This window comes from Branchiostoma lanceolatum, chromosome 15 (assembly GCF_035083965.1).
Source record: "Branchiostoma lanceolatum isolate klBraLanc5 chromosome 15, klBraLanc5.hap2, whole genome shotgun sequence".
Taxonomy (NCBI): domain Eukaryota; kingdom Metazoa; phylum Chordata; class Leptocardii; order Amphioxiformes; family Branchiostomatidae; genus Branchiostoma; species Branchiostoma lanceolatum.
The window spans coordinates 11,995,542-12,007,195 of NC_089736.1; the positions used below are offsets into that span (position 1 = coordinate 11,995,542).

General features: G+C 40.8%; 1 protein-coding gene across 1 annotated transcript; it reads left to right on the plus strand.

Annotated features, from left to right (window-relative positions):
• The first annotated feature begins 757 nt into the window (after window positions 1-757).
• LOC136420813 (abl interactor 2-like) lies at window positions 758-6,218 on the plus strand. The gene is made up of 3 exons (XM_066407919.1): window positions 758-921; window positions 4,501-4,677; window positions 5,082-6,218. The coding sequence occupies exons 1-3, from the start codon at window positions 817-819 to the stop codon at window positions 6,099-6,101; spliced, it is 1,302 nt and encodes a 433-aa protein (XP_066264016.1). The 5' UTR covers window positions 758-816; the 3' UTR covers window positions 6,102-6,218.
• Window positions 6,219-11,654: the final 5,436 nt, after the last annotated feature.

Sequence of the window (11,654 nt, forward strand, 5' to 3'; positions counted from 1 at the left end):
GATAAAAAGAGATGATTTCATCGAAGACACCCACGATCTCCCATCGTATAACAGAGGCTTCTTCCAAGTGGTTTCCGTTTTAGATAGAGTACAAAGACTTTCAAACACAGGGTCAATCATTCTCCCAGCTTTGTGTTTGTGTGTGATGAATACTCAAACTATGAGAGCCGGAAACTAAGCGCTTTCTCGGGTGAAAAGAACTTTTCCTTTCCTTCACATTTTTAAACATTTGCATTTTTGCAAAGCCTTAAGTAACGTATAGCAACAAATTACCTATTACAACCAAAATGCTGTCTGTGGTTATAGGATGTATAGGGCGAATTACAAGAAGTAACAACAAAAGATTGGCCGACAAACAGAACTTTAATCCTAGCTTTGCGCGACAAGTCAGGTTTGCATGGTTTGTTTGTCGTTTGGAGTAAACATTTGAGTTCCTGAGTGTAACTTAAACTCCTCATTACGAATTCCTGCTGGCACACTGTGACCTCTAACCTTTTTCCGGTCGCGTATATATATTAAAGAAGCCGAAATATGCCGGTAAAATGTGACCCTAGCGATGGTCTCGGATATCAAGTTTCAAGGTGAAAACAGCAAAAGGTGTTATCATGTCGTCCTCAACGGATACACGGGGTGATCAACAGATAGAAGATGAGTCAGATTGTCTGATAAAGATCCTACTGTATATATATCCTGCATATACGTGCATACTTTAAAGGTTACAGGGGCGATGACCTGAACTCACCTTTCCGCCCCCCTGTCGGACGCGTAGGTGGTACGTCCCGCGGAGCCGGGGTCCAAAGTGTCGTCTGAAACAAGATGGAGTCCAGCCTGGACAACTTCGTGAGGGAAAAAGTGCGTCTAAGGGAGTATGGCGAAACTTTGGAGAAATTGGCCGCCGATTGTGAGTCAAACTACGTTCAGGTGAGTGTATTTTGAGACCTATCAGAGAGATAGCAACAGGGGATGGGACGAAAATACGTCTAGATCCCTTCCAAGAAAAACTTCCTATGACTATTACTAAGGCAAAGGGGCATGAATTCCTTTCCTTTTCGGTTTATGTAAACTCTCACAGCGTATCCTTTAGAAAAATATAACAGAACACACAATTCTGTAGATTTTCAATGCTTTAGACCTTCTAAAAATGTGTACGTGTTGAAATGTGTCGATCTGTTCTTCCTATTACTACAGTACAGTATGTGTGTTGGCATGACTGCTCGTCGAATATCTCGGGCATCAGGGCGTGCCCTCACAAGTTTTACACATTTACAAGCGTGTTTTACGGGCGTGGCACACATCGATCTGTCGATATAATCACAAAATATTTGCCTATCGTTTCCCTTTCTTGTTTATCAGGGTGTGTTGCTGTGCGGATTTCCTTGTTCTCCCCCTTTTTTTTAGTTGTTCGTTTTACTTCCGGGTGGGGCCCAATGGTTAAGTACACCTTGAGTCATGCCCCGTGCCTCGGGGGGCCCCAAAAGGTAACCGTGGGGAACCTCTTTAGCTCTCGTTGCGTAATGTCCTAAAGCTAGTTGTCAAATGACTGTCATCTATTGATGTATTCTTGTAGAGGGGAAATCCCGCTCGTAGCTTTATAGAGTTGTACATTGTATAAATACAGGTACATCAACTTGTCTTACCGCTTTTGTGAAAGTGAGAAAGGGGGAGGTCCCGGACTTTGCCCCTACGCCTGTACAGGTGGTATGTGTTATATGGCATTTGTTTGTGAGGGTTTAATATATGGTCAGCAAATAGACACACGCAAATAGACGCATGCTAAACACTTACAACATGGAAACTGTACCGTATACGTCAAATTATTTCTGGAGGAATTTCTACAGGGTTGTTTTGTAGGTTCGGTGCGTTTAGGGGGCCAAAACAGTTTGCGGGACACTCAAAAACAATGTCTGTTGTTGAAGAATTTGTCTGCATATCTTACCTACTTGTCCAACTGGTTAAAGAATTCTATGTACGGAAATGAAAGACACGGGGTTTGGGCCAAGCTTGGTTTATAAGAAGGCTACCATTAGGTCGCTTTGAAACGACGATATTCGCGTGTTGAGTAGGCTTAGGAGGGGATGAAAACGGATCAAATCTGATTATCCCTATTTTTCTGTGTTGGTCGGAATGTGGTTTTGAAAGAGGAACAATACATAGCATGCTAAGTGGACGGAACAGAAAAAAGGTTTCTTTCAAAGGGACCAGTCTGGAAAGACCGTAAGGAAATGTTGTTGCTGCATTTTCTTGTTGTTGTTCAGATTAACATTTTTCTTCTGTCGTTCTTCAAATTCATCTCTTTATTTTCTTGTGCAAATAGTTTTATTTCACAATGTCCTGACAAAACGCTTAAACGTTTGTTATCTCCATTTTTCACATGCACACATGCATTTTTTACATCATGTATCCCTTGTAAAAAAAAATTTGTCTTACGTGCGACAAATGTGGGAGAGCGCTGACCAATATGCGCAATTTTTGTTCTTCGGTTATCAATTATTAATCCGTGGCAACATTTCATAGATATCTATACCATTCCAAGTTTTGTAACTAAAAGCGCCATCTGACCCCAGCAAAGCTTTTGGAATGTCCCTAATGAAAAACACGTCACGGCGTAGATGCAAACAGGGCATAGGGCCGAAGCGTATGGCGTCTGTTGCAATGACAGATCGAAATCCTAAAGTCACATTCTATTAGCTGGACTTTCTCATGGTGTCAATCTTTAAAAGAGGTCAAAATTCCTTTCTTTCCCATTCATTTCTTTGGCCTTCAATATTTAGAATTATTTTTTCAGCTCGCGTTGTCAACGCCAAACCCTACACATATATGTTTATGACTTATACTTAAGTATAGATTAACGCTTGAACTGTGTTTCTTTGTATTTCTTATCATTCAAATCTTTGATTGTCTTGTTAAAATTCTGTACATGTGGCGACGAGGATGTTAGTTGTACATAAGTTATATTATAACATGAGTTTGTCGCCACTTTGTTTTGCCCCATTTTTATATGTTTGATGTTTTGTGAATGATAACAATAACAACAAAAATACTTATATTCTCGTATCAGTTCTAGGTATTTCTGCTCCACCAAAAGTTAACAATGAAATATCCCCTAATTCTGACCTCTAGACGTATCCAACAGTCTAAGAATGCGGAAGCGACGTGTGGTTTCAGCGCGCCAAAAATATGCGATGTTTGCGTAATTAGTTAGTCATCCACTGAACGACTTGTGACATAAACACGTAACCTTTCGGAGTGTTATGACTTATCTCCAAGCAGATGTTGGGAACGAATATACGTCTAACCCGTATTAAACCGTCCTTGTGTAAAGCGTACTAAAATGGCACCACACAGAAATATGTACCAAACGCCCGGTCTCAAAGTCGCGATCTTTCAATATACAGGTCTGTTTCATATTCGGAGACAGCACACATCGCGATCGCCACGAGCTTCGTCTACGTCTCGGTGGCATAGGGCCGGCCTTGTTGACTTAGAACCCAGAGGTACTGAGTTCGAACCCCTGGCAGGGCTCTATGTTGTGCCCATGGGAAAGGCACTTAATAACAGCGATTTCCCCACTCGACTCAGGTGAAAATGAGTACCTAGCTTCGGTTAGGGACGTCCCTCGGATAGGACGTTATATGGATGCCCCGTGTTTGAGGAGAGCCACACCTCGAGCACGTAAAAGAACCCACCACACTCCTCGAAAAGAGTAGGGGTCATCCCGGTGTGAGTGGATCAAATAAATCTGTCCAGATATGCAGCTTGTACTGTTCAGTACAAACCTGGTGTGTTGCCCCATGAGGCGGTTTACTGGGTATGCAATGCAAACAAACAGAATATAACGGCGATTTTTTTCCTGATTAGTGAAAAATTGGAGCCGGTTGGCGCCTGTTTGCAACCAGTTGGCGAATGCCTTTCGCAAATAGTCGCCAGAGAATATTTGCCAGGGAACGAAGTTTGCCCACCATAGGGTCCAATTGCGTGGACTGACTCTACTGACCAAGGACATTCTCCGTGCTCCGTGCTCAGTCCTTCCTATATAATGTCCTTGTACTGACCAATCATTTCCCTTTTTTTGCCGAATTCTACGATCCATACCACCATAGGAAGGCCTGGTGGAGGCTAGTCGGAGATACCTCACTTAAACTAAAAAATCTAACGGCTCTTTTTTCTTATTGCAAGCTGGGAACCCCCAGGCTCGCTCCTAGGTATGGCTCTCCTGGCCAATTATCCCCTTTTTTGCCGAATTCTACGATCCATACCCCCGTAGGAAGGCCTGGTGGAGGCTAGTGAGATACCGACTTAAACTAAAAAAAATCTAACGGCTTTTTGTTCTGATTGCAGACTAGGAATCCCCAGGCTCACTCCCAGGACTGACTCTCTTGGCCAATTATTATCTTTTTTGCTGAATTCTACGATCCATACCCCCGTAGGAAGGCCTGGTGGAGGCTAGTGAGATACCGACTTAAACTAAAAAAATCTAACGGCTTTTTTTTCTGCTTACAGGCGGGGAACCCCCAGGCTCGTTCCCAGGCGTTCCACTCGTCCCGACAGTCGGCGGCCAAGGCCCTGACAGACGTGGCCTACCGGATCAACCTGCTGGCCCAGACACTGGTCAACGTGCTGGACGGCCAGAACGATACCGTCACGAGGCTGGGCGCGGACATCGGGCAGTTAGACGCGGTACGTATAAGAAAAACATCGGGAACGAGATATGAAAACCGTAGGTTCTGCTGCAGTACCATAAGAAGCCACTAGTCTCATCAAGACTTACCCAGAATTCACGAAGGCATTCTCGAGTTACCGTGTTCACACACACACACACACACACACACACACACACACACACACACACACACACACACAAACACACAAAACAGACACACACACACAGAGAAACACTCACACAAATACAAACACAAACACACTCACCTGAAAACATACCTTCTTTGCGAAGGCAAACATCATCTGTGTCAGTAGGTAACATATCTTCAAATTTGAGTTTTTTTGGTTGTTTTTTCGTCACAAGTAACGTTTTCGGTCTCCTTTTCGCTGAAATAACTTCATTGTTCTTGGAATTTTTCCAGCAAGCTGACTTCAGACTAGAGACCGCAGCCAAACAACGTGTCTTCGCCTTGACCGCAAAGCAACCGCCAGTGGAAGAACGACCAAAAGTGGACGGGCCTAAATACGTCAGAAGAGCCAAGGTGGAAATGAAGAAATTCCCGCCACTCAACTACGACTCCTTGGATAGGCTAGGGCATGGATTGATTCTTACACCCTCAACTTCGATGGGCCGCCTTTCTGGTGTTATAGACATGGATAAATTTCGAGCGAAGCAAGCGGCAGAGATGAATCTCCCTCCCGACGAAAATGACGAGGATACGAAGACAGACCTGGCCGTGGAAGACATGTATTCCAAGCTGAGAAAGGGGCGCAGTCCTTCGAAGGGAAAAGCTGACGAAGATGACGAGAATGTGTACGAAAGAGTAGACGACTCCACCGGACGGACGTTTGGAGCTAAGACGTTAGAGAGGCTGTCCTCGTATTCTACGTTCGGTCGTTCATCGTCTCCATCTTCAAATCCAAAGTACAAGACCTTACCCCCAGGTGGAAAGAACTCGCCAAAGCTTACCTTAAGTCGAAACAGTTCCCACGTGAATCGCCCGAAACATGCCCCGCCCCCTCCTCCACCGAAAGTTCCCCTCCCTCCCGCTAATGGTACAGCCTCCTCAGCATCCAAGCAAAGCGCTTCTCCGATGCCCCCTTCATCACAAGCGTCAGCCAATCAGAAGGCCAACGCAGTCTCATCCACCAATCGGAACGCTTCTCCGATTCCCCCTCCAGCCAATCAGAAGGCTGAAGCAGTATCCTCCACCACGACCAATCAAAACGCTTCTCCGATTCTCCCTAGGCCTCCATCACAGATGTCAGCCAATCAGGAGGCCGCACCACTATCCCCACTCGCATCTCCCGGAACATTTCTCGCAGCCATCAAAGCGGCCAAGCTGCAAAATCGAAATGGGACCAGCGAAAAGAGCGGGGCACACAAAAAGGAAGGTGTTCGGGTTAGCGTCAACGACTGCCTTCCTCCTCCACCGCCATAGCACCGACCGGTCATTCTCTTTTCCGGGGGTCAAAAACTATAAATACCTCCGCAAACAAGATGGAACATTCCAAAAATCATACGCGTTCTCATTGATGGAAACTTGGATTTGCTGTGAATTGTTAATGAGAAATCTGCATAACTTCAAACAATCATGTCTGCTTTCTGAAAGAAATACGTTTATGACCATCTCTATGATTATTTTCATTTTGTATCGGATCCGTAACCATCAAGTTTTAGACTATTAATGATTTGTTGCAAACAAAGGACTTTCCCCAAACCAATACTGAAATGAATTGGGAATTACCCCAAAATTTTTCGGCTGAATGGTTTTTCATCTGACTCCAAAAATTACCTTCAACTTAATTTCGAACTTAAGGAATGTACGTAAAGTTGTCGTTTAGTATTTTATGCAATGCTTAAGAATAAGTTTTTAAATTGTTTTCCTACATGTGTACACTTGTAAATATGAGTAATCTATTTCAATCATATCCTTGTCAAACCTATAGAAATCAGCGTAACATCTATTAAGCGAATATGAATTTCTGTAGAAAGTATACGCACATAATCAATCTCTTGGCACAGGAGATCAGTATGTTTTTCTTCATCTTTGATTTTTTGCTCGTCTTTGACTACTGCCTTTTGCCATATGTGACTGTTGATTTGTAAGAAAAATCTTTAAGACTTGTAAATAAGAAATATTGTATTATTGTAATCTTTAAACAATATCTACCTAATGCAAATGTACCGATTGCAGATACGATATAATTTCCCTTTTATATGACCTGTTACTATTGTAATATGATGATTAGCAGAACAGCTATAAAGTTGATACGATTCACTGATTATGATTAAAGTACTTTTAAAGAATTTTTACATGTATCTCTGATTGGTTTATGTCTTATAGCTAGTCCAACTTTTCCGAAGGGGATAGAGTCATTTTTTGTTTATCTTGATTTTTTTTTTCTTTACAGGTTTTGGTCAATGTATTAAAAATTACGTCCTTCTTTACATTGATTAATTTTCAACACGTAAGTTTGGTCCCCTTGAAATGATATACTGAAGTTTTATTGCAAGTTCATGCCCGTGGGCTAATTACAAATACATGGTAGAATTATAGGGAAAAACATACATGCGTCAGTAAACTGTGTCTGACTTTGTTGTACCAATAGGCTACTAATACTAAATTTAATACGACTGTTGGCTATATCTAGACAAGCTGGGTTTGACTTCTTTTTTTTTGGAGGCAGTGGCAGACGAAAAGTCCCACTTTTTCTAGAATTTGTAGGTTCTGTGATTTTAAGAGAAAAGTAGCTTTTTGTTCATCCGTGAATGTGGCGTATTTCGTGGTAACTTGTTTAAACAATTCGGTTCTTTCGTCATGGTTAACTGAACAATTGGAAATAAAATGTGTATCGTCTTCCATCGCTTTGGACGTACAGTATTTACAAATTCTTTGGCACATTGGTGATCTCTTATATCGTCCTCTCTCTACTTCTAGGGGGTGAGCACTAATTCTTAATTTGCTGGTGGCGAACGCAACTCAAAATCAGCAAGTTCTAGGTACCTCTCTCTAGTGTATATAGTTTTACAAGTTTTGTAAAACCTCAGTTTACCTGATATAAACGGGACGATTCTGAAAACAGACTAAGGTAACCTCCAGGAAGAGCTATGGCCTCGGTTTGTTTTGTGCGTCTTTTAGGCGCTTTTATCGAACTTTTATTTTCTTAGGTTTTGTGTTTGACTGGCAGACAAAAAGAAAACCTGCAAGATAGAAATTCCGAAAAGAACGCCTAATATGACGTCCAAATCGGGCTTACCTCTGCTTGGTAACAACAGATTTCCTTTCGGCGAGGATATAAGGTTTTCCTTATCAATCCACTCTGATAGTGGTCGAACCAAGGAAGTTAACTTTTCAACCTCAGTGGTCGAACCATACTGTTTGCATCAAGGACTTGGATTCAAACGCGTTCGGTCGCTACAGAGTAAAGCGACTCCTTGCGGATCTGATCAGAACTGTTCTCCATACAAATGAAATGCTAAATTGTGACAATAAAGGCCGTCTGGCTCATATATCTTTCTTTATTTTCTTCTTTCGCCTTTCTGTCCCCTCTCTAACATTTAAATAGAATGGCCCAATGAGTGGAGATTTTGTACAGAATCTGAATTTTGAAATTGAAAATTTGGACAGCTGTACTTGTAGATTTAAAATGGTTAAACAATTATTATATTCAATACACTCATTGACAGTTTATCATCCTGACAACCCTGGCTTTTACAATGGTACTCCTAGATATCAAAATATGAACTTCTGCTAATATATCCCGATTCATGAAGCATTCGAATATTATTGAAAAAAGAAATGCACGATTCGCAGTATGGTTGAAAACTTAATGTTTTTTGGTTGGAAATTTGGAAAACTGATGTGCATGTACAAAATGTTATCCATGTAATCAAATCAACATGGCCTGATTCTTAAAACCTCAATCTTTCCGAAGGTCACCCAAAACAAGAATTGAAATTCACTTTGCCATGCGAGTATGGAATCGAACAAAGCATTTATCCATCGGGAGGTTTTCCACGCAGCCGACAGTAAAAATGGACAAAGTCTGCAATCACTCCGTGAAAGACTACCTAAGGAACAATTTCCTGCAGGAAACAGAATTGGAACGCTTGTGCGAAGCCGCATAAGTCTTAGACATAATAGATCCTGTGATCCTATCACTAAGGGCAGAGACTATTGATTTTTACCTCCCTGCACATTCAGCGAGACAGACATTATACAGTTCTGGCTTAGAAGGTCACGCAAATCTGTGGTCCGCACACCCACATCTTACTGGTGGATGGCTGTGGAGAGGCTAATCTGGTTACTAGGGGTTAACCGTAATACATCAAAAGGGCTCGTATCGAAATAATGAATGAAGACCTTTATTGTACATATTTGCCTAACTGAGTTAAGTACAGGCAAGGAGGTTACCCTATAACCTCCTCGGTACAGGTCAGAACGATGGCATGTTTACAAACATTGTAACATGTGGTGCTAGTCAGCAGCATTTAAGCAGGGGTTAACTGTAATATATAAAAGGGGCTCGCATTGAAATAATGAATGAAGACCTTTAATGTGCATTATTGCCTAACTGAGTTAAGTACAGGTAACAACAACAATGACATGTTAACAAACGTCTAGTACATGTATATAGAATCGGTTTCTATTCACTTCTTAGTACTGGTGAAAATGTAGGATTGTACAGGTTTAATTATAGTCAGTTTATCAAAATGCATGAGGAATATAGATTTTGTCAGTACTACTCATATTTCTATAAGTGAGGAAATCTATTTTCTATATTACGAAATAGGATATTTCTATCATAAACATGAATAGAACAATTTACGGTTAAGTGCACTTCATCTTCTACCACATTGATATATCCAACAAATCCTTGGAATATGCTGAAATAACAGAAGAAATTCGCCGGATATTCTTTGGCCAGCTATGATTCCAAATTGTTCACCCAATTTAGCTGATTTCAATCATTTTCAAATGAGTGTGCTAGAAACTACAGTACCAACATACAAACTACAGTACCTGTAAAGGGGTTAAACATGTGTCACGCTTAGCTGTAAGGGGGTTAAACGGTACTTAGAAGTATAAGGAAAAGAATATCCTTTAGTTATTGTGACCCAAAACCAGTCACTTAATTAGTTTCAATATGCTCTAGTAATGTAATATGATCTAGTTACACATAAGACATTGATAGTTTTTTTTACATGCATCATTTAACAAGAAAGGAAATTAAGATAATAATCAATTTATTCATGATGGTACATTTTTTCTGTACCATTTACGGAAACAGGCACAGATAAGGCCACACCAATTTGATTTCTTGGTTAACGGAATTTTAAAAAAAATGCTAGATTCGAAAATAAACAGGAAAACAGAATCTCAGAGGAAAGTTTGTACTTTGGTGCACACAGTTTCAGGGAGTGAACAGGGTCAGGTGCAAGTTTTCACCCCAGCCTTCTGTTTTCATGATTTTTTTTGTTGCTAAAATTTATAAAAAAATCTGTTAACCAAGAAATTGAATTGGTGTGGCCATATGGAAACAGGCACAGATGAGCATTTAAAGTAGATTGAAGCAGTCATCCTCAATTGAGGTGAAGCATGATGCTTTTTAAAGTAGCTAGTAGTAGCGCTATGTCCTTTAATAGTGTTTTGAAGTCCAGTGTACTAGCTGTAAATGCAGAAATGTTCGCGGTGGTTTTAATAATGTTTTAATAATCGTGGCGACCGTTTCACAGGGAAATTAAAACCACCGCGAATATTTTTGTTCAATACTGTAGCAGTACAAATGTATGTGACTATAGCGCTGCCGCAAACTTAAAACCACCGCAAACACTCTATTTTCGCCTTAGCGCGAAATAAAAACCACGCGAACCTAAATACATGATTTACAGTATACATATTTCATATACCAAGATACATGTTGCAGCACTACACTAATGCTGCCTAATCATATAAACCCTATAGATAAGCAATACAAATTTTGTGCCAAATACCTACCTTAGCAGAATGCAGGTTAATTAGGCTAGCTATCACTACCTATAGCAAATACCATTCAGTAAGACTACATGATAAAATTGCATGTTACTTAATACTGTAGAACAGGCACTATAGATTTTAATGATGACATGCATGTACTCGTATATACATTTAATCAATGTAACACAGTTTAATGCTGTATAACAAGAAAAATGTCAAAAATTCTAAATATTCATACTTTAATTAGCCATAACATTATAACTTGACTTGATCAAATTTTCATCGTCAAAGAAAATGATGTAAAAAAATCACTTACTATATTCTTGTTTTCCATCCGCATCATCAACTTGCATGATGTAAGATTAACCAAGGAGGTTATATAGACTATATAACCTCCCGAGTTGGATTAACTAGTAGCTTTATGACATGTCCCTGTGGCACAAGCGGTAATGCAACTCCGCTGCTTGGCCATTAGGAACAAATTCCGTGGATCCGTGGGCAAGAGTTCGATCCTAGGGTCGACCCCAGCACGGACATGTCATAGGGGATTGCATTTGTCATTTTGAATGGTGACGTAAAGCCGGCCGCCCAGTGTATGAGGAAGCTTAAGGTCCTTCAAGCGTCAAACCTCTGCACGTAAAAGAACCCAACACACTTATCGAGACGAATAGTGGTGACCCGGTGTGCTTGGCTAAAAACATTGCACTTGAAAAAGCAATATGCTTCACCTCAATTCAGGATGACCGCTGTACCCTTACCTTATGACCAGATGCCCCCATGTGGAGTTTCAATACAGGGACTGGCCATAAACAATGGTAGAAGGGTGGCAAAATGTCTTAGTGTAAATTTTTCTTTATGTTCACTGGATATGTGGAAGGTTTTCCTGAAAATTTTACAATACTCCAGGCTAAAATGTCATACCAAGATCCATTCATCAATATTTTTCCATGGAAATATGAGGGCTATTCCATTGTCAACTTGAAAGGGTATGGAGATATAAAAAAATGTAAAAAG

Coding starts and splice junctions, on each gene's coding strand:
- LOC136420813 (XM_066407919.1), top strand. CDS start 817: ATGGAGTCCAGCCTGGACAACTTCGTGAGGGAAAAAGTGCGTCTAAGG. Junction 922..4,500: donor GTGAGTCAAACTACGTTCAG/GTGAGTGTATTT, acceptor TTCTGCTTACAG/GCGGGGAACCCCCAGGCTCG. Junction 4,678..5,081: donor ACATCGGGCAGTTAGACGCG/GTACGTATAAGA, acceptor GAATTTTTCCAG/CAAGCTGACTTCAGACTAGA.